Raw genomic sequence first — 16,411 nt, 5'->3', positions numbered from 1 at the left:
CCCCCCGTTTGTGCTGGAGTGCTCGCCCTTCTCGCTACGGGGTCCTACTTTCTCCGTGGGTTACCTAGAAGTTTGTGGTTTAGTTTCCACACAGTTGGGGGAGGTGATTCTAGATCTCTTTGAGTGCTCTGGTTTCTAATTCTGTTGTCCTCAGATAGTAGAGTCCGTGATTTCAGTCCTGAATCTATTGAGATTTGTTCTACGGTCCACTGCGTGGCTTTGTAGAGTGTTCCGTGTACACTTGAACACGGTGTGTGCTATGCCGGGCTGGGTGGGTGCTCTGCGTGTGGGTGCCCCGTCCTGCGGCCACTCTGATGGGACTTGAGGTCGCCAGCGTCCGTCGTCGGTTTTACGCTGCTGTGTTGGTGTTTGCAGTCTGCTGTTAGATTTACAGTTTCTAGGATTTCTGTATCTTCTGGATGGATTAACCCTTTCATCATCAGGAAGTGTCTGTCCTTTCTCTTGTCCCCGGGGTCTCCTCCATTTCCCCCAGCTTTCTAACCACAGTGCACCTGTGCTGTCTCCTTCCCTGTCCTCTTATTTTTACTTTTTTACTCTTTTGTCATTCTTTTTTTTTTTAAAGATTTTAGTTTTCAGTAACCTCTACACCCAATATGGGGCTCGAACACACAACCCCCCAAGATCAAGAGTCGCGGGTTCCACCACTGAGCCAACCAGGTGCCCCCTCTTGTCTTTCTCTTTTTTTTTTTTTTTAAAGATTTTATTTATTTATTCATGAGAGACAGAGAGAGAGAGAGGCAGAGGGAGAAGCAGGCTCCCAAGGAGCAGGGAGCCCGATGCGGGACTCGATCCCAGGACGCTGGGATCATGACCTGAGCCGAAGGCAGACGCTTAACCATCTGAGCCACCCAGGCGCCCTTGTCTTTCTCTTTAAAATGAGAATCTGCCTTATCGTTTAGACCAATTACATTTAATGTGATTATTGAGATATCTGGGCTTGATATCTGCTTTCTATTTATCTCATTTTTTCCTTTTCTTTTTCTCTTATGGCTTATTTTGGACTGAATATTTCTCACTACTCCATTTATCCAGTAGTTTTTGGGGGCTGGTGTAGGGTTTACAACATGCATCTTTAGTTCTTTACAGTTTGCCTTCAGATAAAGTGATACCATTTTCACAAATGATGTCAGAAATGGCTTTTCCCTTCCTGGCCCCCATGATGCTGCTGTCGTTCACTTTACTGTAATCTCAGACATAGTGCTTTTGCTTTCAGCAGTTAGATAGCTTCTGTTTTTTCATCATTATTATTTTTCTTAAAGATTTATATATTAGAGCGTGGGTGTGAGCAGGGGTGGAGAATGTCAGAGGGAGAGAGGGAGGGAGAGAATCCCAGGCAGGCTCCCTGTCATGACCCTGAGATCATGACCCGAGCCAGAATCAAGGGTCGGACACTCAATTGACTGAGCCACCCAGGCGCCCCCAGATATCTTTTAAAGTAATTGAAAATAGGGAATATTTATCCACAGAGTTTCCATTCTTGTTGCTCATCATTCCTTTGTATAGATAAAGAACTCTCAAACTTTTGGTCTCAGGTCCCCATTACACTCTTAAAATTACTGTGTATTCTAAAAAATTAAAATTAATCTATCAGTATTTACCATTTAGATATTAAAAACAAAATTTAAAAATTTTATTGATTTGTTTAAAAATAACAGTAAGCTAATTTCATGTTAATAGCTAATATAAATATGTTTTTATGAAGAATATTTTCTGGAAGAAAAAGTGGTATTTTACAGTTTTGTACATTTCTTTACTGTCTGGCTTCCTGGAGGACAAGCTGGATTCTCTTCCCTACCTTGGCATGTAATTTGCTAGAGTGTGTTTGTGTTGAAGCGTGTGAAGAAAGTCTGACTTTGTGTGGAAGCGGGAGCGTGTGGCTGGGTGTTTGTGAGATGACAGTGTTGCAGCCTGCCATCCTCTCCTCCACTGTCGATGTGGCCTCTCCTCTACCATGAGCCGTGAGACTCCATGCTGCCAGTCTTCGGGCCATTTTCTGGGGTACTTACACCGATGTGGGTGACACCTGGGTGTATCCGTGGGACAAAGGGAGCTTCGGATCCTCCTGCTCCGCCATCTTCCCTGCAAGTCCATATGCACATCTCTTTTGATTCTGCACCAAAACTTGACGAGTAGTCGTTTCTCAAAGGTTAAACACAATATGGGATTTGAAACTATTACCAATTTTTAAAAAAAACTTGAGGGGGCGCCTGGGTGGCTCAGTCGTTAAGCGTCTGCCTTCGGCTCAGGTCATGGTCCCGGGGTCCTGGGATCGAGCCCCACATCGGGCTCTCCGCTCCGCGGGAAGCCTGCTTCTCCCTCTCCCACTCCCCCTGCTTGTGTTCCCTCTCTCGCTGTGTCTCTCTCTGTCAAATAAATAAATAAAATCTTAAAAAAATAAAAAAATAAAAAAATAAAAAAAACTTGAGATAAAATTCACTATTTTAAAGTCTACAGCCTCATGGTTTTTAATATATTCACAGGCTTGTACAGCTGTCCTCACCAATTCCAAACAGTTTGATCACGTCCAGAAAGAAAGTCCCCATCAGCACTCCCTGCCCGTCCCCACCCCCAGCCCGACCGCCGCGGACCTGCTTCCTGTCTCCGTGGGTTTGCCGACCGTGGGCATTTCGTACCCGCGGGAGCGTATACTCCACAGCCTTCTGGGTCTGGCTGCTTTCACTCGGCGCCCCGTGGTCTCCTGTCACCCGTGTCGTAGCTCGCACCCGGGCTCCGTCCCTCGTACGGCTGCACGGGCCTCCGCTGTGTCGGTGAGCCGCGCTGCCGCGGTGCGCTTCTCGGCTCGGGGAATTCGGGTTGTGTCCACCGTTTGGCTGTCACGGTGCTGCTGTGGTCGTGTGTGTATGAGATTTTGTGTGGATGTGTGTCCGTGTTTCTTGGGTATTTAGGGACCGAATTGCTGGGTCACGCGGAAGCTCTGTGTTTACCTTCTTGAAGAGCGGCGACACCAGCTTACATTTCTTCGGCAGTGTCTGCGGCTTCCAGTGTCCCACGTCCTCGCTGGCACTTGGCTTCCGGTTTTTCGAGTCGAGCCATTCTCGAGGGTGTGAAGTGGTGTCTCGTGGCTTAAGTCCGAATCTCCCCAGTGGGGGGAGCCCCTTTTCATTCCCACGTGCATGTCGGACATTCGTAGGTCTTCTCTGGAGAGACGTCTCTTCAGATCCTTTGCCCATTTTGAAATCAGATTCTTTGTCTTTTTATTGTTATAAGAGTTCTTTTATGTTCCAGATACTAGATCAGGGACTTTTGTCTCTGGTTATGTTAAAGTCCACTTACGGTTCTTGTGTCCTTCCTGGCCCTGCTACTCCCCACGACTGTAACCTCATACACTGGCCATTTGGCACACGGTGTCATGGAGCGCTGTATAGACCTTCCCAGTGTGGTCACATTTCATGAACAGTATCAAAAATTACATTCATTGGGGGCGCCTGGGTGGCTCGGTCATTAAGCGTCTGCCTTCAGTTCAGCTTGGGCTGTGATCCCAGGGTCCTGGGACCGAGCCCCGCGTCGGGCTCCCTGCTCAGCGGGGAGCCTGCTTCTCCCTCTCCCTCTGTTCCTCCCCCTGCCCCTGCTCTCTCTCTCATAAATAAATGGAATCTTAAAAAAAATTACATTCATTAATGCCACCATCAATCTAATCGGAAAATCCTTCCAATACTAGAAAGCTATCTAGTGAATGACAAACACATTTTCCAAAGTATTTTTTATTATGAAAAATTGTAAACATGAAGAAATATACGGAGAACACCCATGTACCTAACACTTAGATTTTACATTTAACATTTTATGATGCTTGCTCTGTTACTTATCCATCCATCCATCTATTCTGATTCACTTATTTTAAAATTTATCTGTATTGATTTTTCTTTTGCCTTTTTCTTTTCAAAACAAAGTTTCTGCCTTCTTGATTTGATTTGCATGAGTTCATTTATCTGTATTCTTGTTTTCTTTTTTTTTAAGATTTATTTATTTGAGAGAGCGAGTGAGCAAGAGAGAGAGAGAGAACATGAGCCGGGTGAGGAGCAGAGGGAGAAGCAGATTCCCCGCTGAGCAGGGAGCCCGACGCGGGGCTCGATCGCAGGACTCCAGGCTCATGACTTGAGTGAAGGCAGATGCTTCACTGACTGAGGCACCCAGGCGCCCTATTTGTATTCTTGTTTAGTAAAACATTCAGTTCTGTGTTTTTTCATCTGATTATAGCTTTTTTTTTTTTTTTAAGATTTTATTTATTTGAGAGAGAGAGAACGAGAGACAGAGAGCACGAGAGGGAGGATGGTCAGAGGGAGAAGCAGACTCCCTGCCGAGCAGGGAGCCCGATGCGGGACTCGATCCCGGGACTCCAGGATCATGACCCGAGCCGAAGGCAGTCGCTCAACCAACTGAGCCACCCAGGCACCCTGATTATAGCTTTGACCATATCCCTTGAAGCATTGATGAGTATTTTTCCCCATGATTTTATTTATTTTTTAAAGATTTATTTATTTATTTTGAGAGAGAGAGTGTGCGTGCAGGCTGGGGGTGGGGTGGAGGACTGAGGGAGGGGAGAGAGAGAATCCTCAAGCAGACTCCTTGCTGAGCCCGGAGCGTGACTCGGTTCGATCCCAGGACCCCGAGATCATGACGGGAGCCGAAACCAAGAGTTGGAAGCTCAACCGACCGAGCCACCCAGGCACCCCTCTATGATATTACTTTATGATTGCCATTTTGATTTTATCTTTGGGTTAATCATTTGGGAGAGAATACTTTAATTTCTAATAAGTTGTATTAGTTGTTTAAGGGCTCTACAGTTAAATCTTACGATTAAAGTTGATTTGGTGTCATGTGTCAATGAGTAGGGAACATGTGAGCCACCTGCTAGGCTCTGCAGCAGGCCGTCCCAGCCACACGGTCTCAGCAGTGGCGTTTGCTGATGGTGACAGCTTGTACTATTTGTGCGCCCCAGGCGTCCAGCGATGCGACCCATTGACCCTGTCGTGAGGTGGCGAACGTCACACTGGATTGGAGAGGCACGGAGTATTTCCTGGAGGGGCAGGCCAGCTTTGGTCTCCATGTCGAGCCGCGATCATATGGAATCCATATATTCCTGCATACGTGTAATTGGCCTAAATGATCCCTGCATCTAAGGGAATGCAAACAAGCGAGGTGGGGTCCTTGGGAGGAGCAAAGATGCGGATTTGAAGATACGGAAGCGATTGCCCTTTTAATGCATTTTTTTTCTACTTCAGGTAAATCTTAAAATGAGAGAGATAACAGAGAAAGAAGTTAAGTTAAAACAGCAGTTATTGGAAAGTCCAGCTCATCAAAAGGTAAAGGGTAAATTTAATTATTCTGGAATGCATCTAGTTGATGTTGCTCCCGGTTTTAAAGAATAGTGTCAGTGTTTACTAGTTGCTTATTCTTTATTTGCCCACCCCTCTTCCTGTCGCCCCTCCCCCCCCGGAGCGAGGCTCCGAGGTCCCCTGGCAGACTGGCTCCGTGAGGGCCTCGGGGGCGGGCATGGCAGTGCGCTCCTCGTTTCTCCCTGGCCGGGGTGGTCTTGTGTTTCACGTGGGAGGGTGAGGGAGATGTTGGGAGGTGTTGGAAGCTCAAGAACGGGGGCGTACAGCGTTACCTGGGAGTTAGCTTCTAGATTTCACTGGTTGAGGAGAGAATTGCCTACTGTCAAAGGTGCCTTGAGAATCCCTTCTTTTGCTCGTGAGGTCCAGCGTAGCTGGTGGCGTATGTCTAAAACCCTGTCTGGAATTCAGACAGATAATGCTATGTGTCTCACGAAATGACACAGATGGTGCATTATCCATTCTGCTCATTTCTGTCCTTTCCTTCCCCTGTGATAGTATTTTTTTGCTAAGCAGCAGATGTGTGACTGAATCCACATCCCTTAAATGCATGTGCGATGTGGCCCAGTCACGTCTGTGGTCTCGGTGTCCCCTTGCCTCCTTCGTTCGCTCCTGGACTCTGGGGATGCCATGGGCACCACACCCTGGGCCACACTTTTGTGAGCCTCCTTGTTCTTCGGATGGGCACAGACGACGCACTGAGCGCCTCTCCGAGCTGCATTGGCATCTGTCCTTCACGGTGCCCGGCCCGTGCCGTTTCCGGGGTGTTCTTTCCTCCCGCAGAGGCTAGTGCTGTGGGGGGGCCTGTGACCTTCCACGTCAGTCGTGTGATGATAGAGGGCGTCCAGGTCACGGGCACCGGCAGCTCTTACTTCTCAGAGGACGTCCGGCTCTCCCGTGGATGTTGTGTGACGGTGTGTCTGGCGCGGTCCGGCCGTGGCCTGTCTGCTGACACTCTCTCCTGCTTCCTCCCCGCTTCCCGAGCAGTCCCCCTCCAAGTGGTACTGGAAGTTAGTGCCCGTAAGTGAACTCCGTGCATCCAGACAGCCATCCTGTTGCAATCACTTGCTTCCATTAAATAGCTGCTCACACTCGAACCTGTTTCTTTTGTTTAAATGTCCTCCTTGGTATTGTTACTGCTTTTCTACAGTACGAACCATAACCTGATTCCGGGCTCAATGGGCTTTTTGTAGACCACACAGTTTGGTTTTGCCCAGTTTCTTAGGTAATTTTACAGATAGAGTTTAGTGTTTCTTTTTATGGACACCTATTTACTTGCTTATGTGATGAACATAAACGTAAATGAGAGGATCCATCTCTAGTCTAATGGATACCAGAAGGAATAGTCTAATTTCCAAGTTACTCTTGACATTTTGTCCTTCTGATGTTACCTTCCCTAATGGTGATATTTAACGTGACATCTCCTAGTAGGTGTCACACAGGTCATGTGATGGACGCAGGCAGCGTGCCTCGTGGAAGGCCTCTCGTGTGGCAGAGGGGGACTAGCCTCTCCAGAGATGTCTCCTGGGATGTGCAGAGCACCCCGCCCGGGGTGGGGAAAGGGCCAGCCAGGCGAGGGTCTGAATTGGGTCAGCAGGGATACAGGATTTCTAGAATCCAACTTAACATTAAGTGTGAATTTTCCCATAAAAAGAAAGTTCAAAAGCAGTGATTTGGATCTATAATTTCAGCTGTGCTCCCCTTGGTGATGTGTTCTAGAAGCAGAACCTGTTTGTTACCCCATTCCTGTGGACAAATACTTGGCTCTCCCAGTGGTGCATTTCAGAATGGAGTTGTGGAACACAGGGCTTTCTGTAGACTCTAATTGCCCATTCCTTTGGTTTAATTACTGGGACCAGATAGTCCTTAGAATTTTATCAGGGAAATACCAAGGCTGTAAGCTGGTCGGTGGGATCCATGTGCTGAATTCTGCTTTGTGGCCGACTTTGGGGATAATTTTGCTTCTCTTTGAGATGTATTTGTAACAAAGAAGAGGACAGCCTTGTTATGAGTACGTATCTCTTCACTTCTTGAATCCCGAAGGCCAAATTGCTAAGTAGGAAGTTTTGTTATTTAGTGAGGATATTGTCAAAAATTGGGCTGTCCTGGAGGAAGTCAAGTCTTAGCTGAGAGTCTCGTAGAAACTGGAAGCTGCGACCAAGAGCAGTGACCCTTCAGCTTCCCTTGTAGACGTTGGTAGCCTCCAGTGCCCAGCAGGTGGGCTAGTGAGGACGGGCGCGGGAGGTGTGGTCAGGCCCGGCAGGCTTAGACATTTCACCCTGGTGCTCTGCAGCCTGGAGGTTTTAGAAACCTGACCTGAAGGTAATCGTACGAGCTCTCTGGACCCTGAAGTTCAGTTGTCTTCCCTGGTTTTAAACCCATGCCATCCATCTTCAGTGGAGACGCCATTTGCTTCACCGCATGCTGTGGTCGGTCCCCGTGCGTGCTGTCTCGTGTGTGTGGAAGCCCGGCCCGGCGCATGCCCTCCCGCTCTGCATGCCGCGCCCCGGGGGCCCCTGCGGGCCGTGTGCACGCCGCCCGTCGTAGCTGCTGCTGCGGGCCCTGAGAAACAAGTTAAAGTCTCCGTCAACACAGGCCTCAGGGACACGAAATAAACCCCATTCCTGCTTTGAAAGAATGTGTTAGATGTGTGTGATGCCAGGTATCAGTATTGATTGTCCCACTCTGTATATTTATTCAGACAACTTCAAATTCTCGATTGCTGAGAGACGGTTTTTCTTTGGGTTGAACCCCTCTGCAGTCTAAGTCTCAGAAATCCACAGTCATTAGTATGGACTGCTGATTTTCTTTCTCCCGTTTGTCTCGTGTATTTTCTTTCCCCGGAAAAGATGCAGCTGTATTGTGAATGTTAATGCAGAAGAAACCGAGCGAGCGCACAGCGGGACATTGGGGACAGGCGCCTGCGCGGGTCCCCTCCCCTTGGCGGCTTGTGTGTCTGTACACTCGTCACCTGACGATCAGTGGTGGGGGCCGCGCTGGGAGGCTGGGGGTGGCTCGGAACACCGTGCACACCCTCTCGTGCAAAGGCAGAAGTATGGAAACTGTGGAAAACCACTTGTCTCAGCTTGCATGCATTCAGTTTCCTGATGCTTTGTTGCATTTATTAGAGGGCCCGGTTGACGTATTCTATGAAATTTTGTCTAACCCGGTTTGGGGAATTTCTCAAACCGTACATTAATGTTGTTTTGTACCTTTCTTAATGGCTGAGGTTAATGCTGATAATACTGAGAAAAGGAGCAGTAAGGCGGGTCTTCCGAGCCTTAGCTTGTTCACCATTTAACTTGTTTCTCATCCGTTCAGAGTGCGCGGCTTTTGGTACTGTGGCCGTGCCCTCTGCCTCCTCTCTGTGCGCCCTGCGGAGTGGGACGGCCCGGCGCCGTTGGCAGCTAGCTGCTGTCACCGAGGGTAGCCGTGGCACTCAGTTCCCTGGATCTTGGCATGTATGTGCAAGGCCGACTCTGTCATCCAGACATTTGAGCTTTTCCCATATGATTGCCATTGTTGTAAACGTCATCCAGCGGGCATTATGTTAGTTGTCAATGTAACGGCCTGCCTGTAACATGGGTGGTCGTGGAGGCGCATCACGTGTAGACCGTTTTCCTTTTATCAACTGCAGGTGCGCTATCGCCGAGAGCACCTGTCCGCGAGGCAGCCGCCCTACTTCCCGCTGTTGGAGGACCTGATGCGGGACGGCAGTGACGGGGCCGCGCTCTTGGCCGTGGTCCACTACTACTGCCCAGAGCAGATGAAGCTGGATGGTGAGTGCTGCACGTCCCTGGGGGTGGGCCTGAGCCCTGCAGGAGCGCCCCACGCACATGGGTCCAGGCGTGTAAATGGCGGGGGAGTAGCACGCTGAGTCCTTGATCCCAGCTAGGATATTAGCGTATATAGATTAAAAAAAAGACGAGGATGATGTGCTTATACTTAACTTACATTTTTATCTCATGAAGAAGTTGGATTTTGAAAGTATTTGGGTAAAGTCTTAGATATGTGTGATTTTTCTTACATTTCAGAATGGTTAGGATTTTGTCCGTCTTGCTACAATTGGTTTAAAACACCTAGAACCACAGTGCCTGGGTGGCTCAGTCGGTTCAGCATCCAACTCTCCATCTCAGCTCAGGTCTTGATCTCAGAGTCGTGAGCTCAAGCCCTGTGTCGGGCTCTGTGCTCTACTTAAGAAATGAAACAAAACCAAAACCATCTAGAGCCTAGTTTGGGGGATGGGCAAGTGTGGAATGCGTTTCTGAACGACTCCCGCACGCGTGGTGCTGGTGACAGGCCAGCTCTCAGGTGCTTGCGGCCCGATGGTGGGGTAGGAGATGAGGGTGGCTCCGTGGACCGCACGACAGCAGAGGTCTGCGGGGGCCTTGGGGACAGGAATTCTGATTGAGGTTTCCTAAGCATCCTTCCTCCTTTCTGAGGGAGGGAGGTACAGGCCAGGAACATGCCCAGACGACTCCCTTATCCCTGAAATATTTGTGTTAGACCCTGACATCAGGGGATGGAGCTGCAGCTGGTCCTGCCTCAAGCAAGAGAGTGCTGGATTCTATAGTTTTTATAGCTAAAGCAATAGCTGAACTTGAGAGAAGGGAGAGTCTCAGGTTCCAGAGAGGGTCTCTATCTTGGAGTGAAAATCCCAAGTTGACACCTGTTCACCCTGGGGCCCATCAGGCCTCTCATGCTTGTCTGGCCTCGGGGCCATGTGTGTTTGGGAGCACTGTGACCAGAGCATGGAAAGGACTAGGAAAGGCCCACGTACCAGCCTTGGAAAGATGCAGGAGACTCGTTGGATGCCCGTGGCCCTAGGCCTGGGGTAGAGATCTTTCTTGAGGAAATGGAGCTGCCAGGATGGCTCTTGGGTGCAAAGGGGTTGATGTGTATGTTGCCCGTGTGGCAGGGGGAGGTTTCTTCTTGAACTGAGTCTAGCACTAGTGGAAGCCTCAGGCCATGGCAGGAGGGAGAGTGGAGGTCTGCTTATGGGGGGCATCTCCAGGAGCCAGGGTTCACCGCGTACTCTCGGAGAACGACCACCCCACTGCTGAAGACGAGCTCCATGGGAAAGCAGGACCATGTGGGGAGGCAGCAGATATGACAGACAGGTTTGGCACCCAGGTGTGGGTGAAAAGGAATGTTGGAACGAGAACACAGAATGTTCAAAATGACGAAGGACATAAAAGAAGAGGTGGGAACCCGAAGAGAGATGGGGGAACCGGATTGTTCGGTGTGTGCTGGAACTTTCCCGTGCCCTCCACACCTCGTTTTGTGTTTCCATGCCTGTTGCCCTTTGTGTTCTGGGTATTTCTGGCTCACCAGCGCAGACAGTTCCTGCTTCAGTTGCATCTGGCCTGCTCCTCTGACCTGTCCACTGGGGGTCTTAAGACAAAACGAGTTTCTAGCAGGAGGGAGTCCCTAGGACAGAGGAGGTGGAACCGCGGGACGACGTGGCTGTGTTGAGCCTCGTTGCATCCGACAGCGGCACATCAACGTGGGCTTTAAAAATGACCGAAGTACAGGAGGAATGAACAGAACAGAATCACACTCCTAAGTTCAGTCACAGAAACTGATGAAGCGCCGATACGAGTGGAGGAAGGCCACAGAAGATTCGGACGCGAAGCGAACAGGCTTGGTCCAGTGCACCGACTGCCGTGGAGTATGCTCTTTTAAAATAAGCAAGCCCGGAAGCATCTATAAAAAATAGGCTTGATTAAGGCCCCCAAAGAAACCTTAACAGATTGTAGAGAATTGAAACTCTTCCTGCAGTGCATGCAGTAAAATGAGAAATCTTTCTCCAAACCTCCAAAATCTTTAATGCTTAGAAACCAAAGAAGATACTTTGAAGTATTTGTGGACCAATATCACAGTCCTAGTGGGGTTCTCTAGTATGAGCTCCGCAAGGGCAGGGTATCTTTTTTTTTATTTTTTATTTTTTAAAGATTATTTATTTGAGAGCGCACGTGCACGCACAAGCAGGGGAACGGCAGGCAGAGGCAGAGGGAGAAGCAGGCTCCCCACCGAGCAAGGAGCCCGATGTGGGACCTCATCCCAGGACCCCGGGATCATGACCTGAGCTTCCTGAACTGAAGGCAGCCGCTTCACCACCCAGGCGTACCAAGGGCAGGGTTTCTGTTTGTCTTGTTCAGTGACACATCCCACCCATCTCACCCGTGCCGAGGACAAGTTGGTGTTCGGTAGACACTCGCTGTGCAGCGAACGAACAACACACACACAGAGCTTGTGGCGGGGAAGGGCAGACCTGTGGCCTCAGGACACATTCTGGAAAATGAGGAATTTTAAAAATGAATGAACTAGGTTGGTCTAGTGCATTAGAAAAGAAGTAAGCCCAAAGAAAGTTGAAGGAAGGAGAACGAGGAGTAGCTTTCTCTCTCCTTCTGTAGTCAGAAGTCCCTGACACAAAGGAGCTGAATTGCAGATTCCGTCTTGGAGGAAACCAGGACACATCTGGACCCTGAGCAGCAAGCACCTAATTAAGGAGCGGCGGGGAGCAGAGCAAAAGAGCTCGAGCTGGGGAAGGAGGCCGGCTCACTCCTGTAGAATCCCAGAAAGGCAGTAGAACAGACATGCTCGGGATGTGGGACACACTGGGGTCTTGGCAGGGGTGCTTGCGGTGAGGGCGCGGGCCAACACACCTCAGCAGATGGGCGACTGCTCTTGGGGGAAGCTGAGCCAGACAGCTCTCGTCTCAGACCTCTTACACACGGGCGGGTACGAGGGGGCTCACTGAAAGCTGGGCCTTGCGTTGAATTCTTCATACTGGAAGGTGAGAGAAGGTGAGACTGCTTCTCCTTTCCATTCACCTGCCCTCCTTCCTTCCTTGGCTCCACGATGTCAGTCTGCGTACATTCACAATGGGGAAGGACTCACTGATGAATGAAGGGGGTCTGGTACATCTACACAATGGAATATCATGCAGCCATAAAAAAAGAATGAAATCCTGTCATTTGCGACCACATGGATGGACCTAAAGGGTATCAAGCTAAGTGAAATAAGACAGATAAATAGTGTATAATTTCACTTATATGTGGAATGTAAAAAACAAAACAAATACTGAGGACAAACTGGTGGTTGCCGGGGGTAGGGGGGCAAAGTAGGTGAAGAGGGTGAAGAGTACAAACCTCCAGTTATAAAATAAGTCATGGGAGGAGAAGTGCAGCACGGGGAATACAGTCAGCCGTACTGGAACAGCCTGTGGTGACAGGTGGTGACAGGTGGTGACCACACATACAGTGGTGAGCATTTCATAATGTGCATAATTGCTGAGTCACTCTGCTCTACACCTGAAACTAATAATGTTGTACGTCAACTGTACTTTGAGAAGTTGTGCTGGGGCACCCGGGTGGCTTAGTCGGTGAAGCGTCTGCCTTCGGCTCAGGTCATGATCCGAGCCCCGCATCGGGTGCCCTGCTCAGCGGGGAGCCTGCTTCTCCTTCTCCCTCTGCCCCTCCCCCTGCTTGTGTGCTCGCTCTCTCTGTCTCTTGCAAAAATAAATAAATATTTTGAAAAAGTTGTACTAATTTTCCTCTAATCTTTCTTGCTCTCATCGTATCAAGAGGAATAAATTAATGTGCTTGAAGACATTTAATTTTTACCAACATTTCTTGTATTAGTAATATTTAAGTGAACATATGTTTTATATCTCATTTCATGGCATAATGACAATTTTTATATCATTGAATAAATAAATGAATTAATACACAGTGCTAAAAAAAAAAAACAATGGGGAAGGAAAGAATCTCTGCAGAAACTGGCCTTGGGCAGAAGTCTCACAGCCGCAGCCCTCTGGTGCTCGTCTGGGAGAGGCCTGGCTGCCGCCCGCCGCCCCACTGCAAAGCCTACTTCCTTACCCTTGACTCCGGGCGGCCGCCGATCCCGCAACATTCGAGGAAGGCACCAGCCAGAACTCGAGGCCATGTCTGCAGAGGCCATGCAGGAGCGAACACGGGAGATGAGGGGGCGGTGGATCTGTGGCCGGGGACAAGGCACCACAGGAGACCGTCTGAAGGACAGTGCCAAATACAGGTGTGTGGCGTAACCGGGCGCCGACGGCCTCTGGAAATAAGACGTGGCTGCTGAAATTTCAGAGTTCGCTGAAGTGCTGGAGGACAGCTTTGAATCGCTCTCCCAGAAAGTAGAGCTCAAAACACAGTGGACAGTGGGAGAGAAGAGGTGGGACAGTGAGAGGCTCCGTCTGGACAGACAGGACAGGAAGGCAGGAGAACTTCGCCCGGACAAGTGCAAAACGTGCAGAAAATATGCTGTTCAAAGCCGCTGTCCGCTTGTGATGGGCGCGCTGGGAGCCCACCGGTTCTCGACGCAGATGGACTCCTGTGGGCCTGCTCCACCTATGCGGTCTGCCCTCGGGGTCCTACCCCGCCCCTGCCCCCCTCCGGGAGCCACTTGCCCTGAGTCCTGAGCAAAGGAGGACCTGTTTATAGTCCTTGGAAGAAGTTTTTAAACTATATTCTTAGATCCTGAGAATCAGTATAAAAATTGTGATTTCCTTGGATTGTTCATTTACTGCCAGTCCAATAAATGAATTTTTATAGACAAAGTAACGTAAAAATTCACTTGGAAGCGTGAAGGCCAAAGGGACAAAATGACTGTTTTGTAACATTTTATCTGGATATGTTTAAATTTACAGGAGAATGTACAAGGAATTCCTGCTGTGGTTCTATCCAGGTGTTCTCATTGTTACATTTTGTCAAGTGTGTGTTGGATTTCTCTCTCTGAACCATTTGAGAAGGATTTGGGGGACAAAGGCATTCTCTCATCACAGAGGGATCAGGAAGGTTAATGAGTTAATGGCGCTAGAGCACTGACTAACGGTCCGAAAGTCTGTCAGTTGTCCCTGTAGTGTGCTGTCCGCCTTGGTCCCAGCGGGGGTTCGGGCTCCGCACCACTCACTGAAGGTGGTCGTCAGCCCCCTTTGTGGTGTCCTATCATCGGGAGCCCGTTCCCAGTCTTTCTTGTCTTTCTTGGCCTTGACCTTTTGAAGAGTACAGTAGGTCATTTAGTTTGTGGAATGTTCCTTGTTTGGGTTTGTCCATTGTATCCTCCTGATGAGATTCAGGGTGTGCATTTTTAGCAAGAATGCCGCAGAAGTGGTGGGCCGGTGTTGGTGGCCCCTTGGGTCACTTGGTTCAGTAGGTGCTGCCGGGCTTCTCCAGTCTGAGACCACTGGGTTTTGCTTTCTCATTAATTAGTAATTTAGGGAAGGGGCTCTGAGACCGAAAGCCTGTTTCTCATCAGACTTTTACCTGCTGGTGGTCCTGTCCATTGGTGGTTTTCTCTCTGGACTTTCCTATTTGTCCTTTAGCCTGCCAGTGCAGGGGAGTGGAATGTCTTCTTGTCACTGACTTAAGTGTTGATTTATATCGGGGGGTCTCCAGGGTTCTTGTTTTATCCAGCAGATTATAATCCATGTGTTCATTATTCTGTTGTGGGTTATCACAGGTTTCAGGCAAGCTGATTTTGGAAGAATTAGAGCGTGGGTACTAGGCTCTACAAAGACCAAGTTTTGTTGAACTTTACATTGGCCAAACCAGGTGGTTTGGGCCTGGGAGAGTCATGTGGCCTGAGGAGCGGGACCGGCGGTGTTCTGGGGGCTTGGTCCTGGTGAGGCGCACTGTGCTGTGGACGAGCAGCCATATGTGGGGGAGGCTGTGAGGTCCCGGTCCACCGGAGGTGGGTGTCCCTGCCTTGGGTGAAAGACCTACACCTGAAAAGGAAAACTTAAGAATTTTGAGAGGAAAATATTTTTAGGACATCAGTGTTGGGATGGATTACTGAAATTACAAAAAAGCACAAGCAATAGAAAAGACACTACATTTAACCATATTGTAGTTCAGTGTGCTGACAAAGGAACAAAATGAAATGATAAATGATATCCCTGAAAACATGTTTGGAACAAGCATAAACTGACAAAGGATCGTCGCACAATCTTTTCGTAACCATGATGAGTTAAGAATTTGTACAAATGAATAAGAAGAAGGTGAACAACCTAGAGAGTGAGAACAGACTTTTGGTAGAAGAGAAAGTCAAGAATGACACCACACCAGTGGTCAGGGAGGTGCCATTTCAGAAGGGGATTTCACGCCCGTCCAGGTGGCAGGAACTCCGAGGCCTGCTGATTCCCAGGTGGTGGTGGCAGGGGGCCGTGAGCAGGCAGCCGGTGTGCGGAGCGGAGCTCGTGGTCCCGCCCGCCCCTTCTCGGAGTATTGCACGTACAGAGAGCGCACACAGATTTGGTTCTCACGGCATAATAGTGAGAACTGTAGGACGCTGTCTAGCTGTTCACATGAAGGACTAAAATGTACTCGCATCCCCGTAGATGGACTTGGAAACATAAACCTGAGCTTGGGGGAGAAACGGGCTGCAAAATGGTAGGCGGAGTGTTATCATGAATGTAAATTTAAGAAAGCCGGGTCAGTGGTGCAGTGTGGACGGACACACAGCTTGGTGGCTGTACCACAGCCCACGCTGGAGGGCTCACGCAGCTGGAGGAGAGCCGTTGCCCTGGGGTGGGGGTGGGCTTCAAGACTGTCTGTGGTATTTTATCACCGAAGGAAAAGATCTGAATCAGATAAGGTGTGGTATCATTTTTTCCATCTGCGTAGAGGGTACTTGGGAATCTGGTCCTTACATTTGTAATGTTACCTAATCTGAATTTTAAAATAAGGATGCGTTCCCGAGCACTGTCCGTGCGCACGGCTACTCAGCTCTGAACAGGTTTCTCTGGAGAGGTGACAGTGCGGGCCGTGGCGTCGGACCGGCTTCCTCGTGAAGGTGGCACACCGCACATCTCACTTGCCGTGCTTCCGAACTCTTGGCAGCGGCTTCTTTTTAAAAAGAAGTTCTGCTTTATTCTTTAAAATAAGTTCTGCTTCTGGCATTCTTTTCTTACGTGTGTATATTTGCAGGCAGAACAACCCTAAGTGCTCAGTGCAGCTCCTTCCGTGTTCGTCCTGAGCTGTGTCTCGCGGTACTTGTCCAAGAGC

The 16,411-nt window shown here is 49.3% G+C and overlaps 1 protein-coding gene across 4 annotated transcripts in view; it reads left to right on the top strand.

The window, feature by feature from the left end:
* The window catches only part of CAMSAP1 (calmodulin regulated spectrin associated protein 1), a 60,791-nt gene that overhangs the window by 27,771 nt on the left and 16,609 nt on the right, over window positions 1–16,411 (top strand). For 2 of the 4 annotated variants that reach the window (XM_032418263.1, XM_032418262.1), the window contains exons 5-7: window positions 5,265–5,345; window positions 6,363–6,395; window positions 9,013–9,154. In XM_032418263.1, coding sequence (XP_032274154.1) covers window positions 5,265–5,345; window positions 6,363–6,395; window positions 9,013–9,154 — 256 coding nt within the window. The remainder of the gene's footprint in view (window positions 1–5,264; window positions 5,346–6,362; window positions 6,396–9,012; window positions 9,155–16,411) is intronic. The other 2 variants (XM_032418266.1, XM_032418264.1) reach the window with 1 other exon arrangement.

The sequence above is a fragment of the Phoca vitulina genome, unplaced genomic scaffold (assembly GCF_004348235.1).
Source record: "Phoca vitulina isolate PV1807 unplaced genomic scaffold, GSC_HSeal_1.0 scaffold21, whole genome shotgun sequence".
In the NCBI taxonomy this organism is placed as follows: domain Eukaryota; kingdom Metazoa; phylum Chordata; class Mammalia; order Carnivora; family Phocidae; genus Phoca; species Phoca vitulina.
This window is presented reverse-complemented; position numbering and strand designations above follow the sequence as displayed.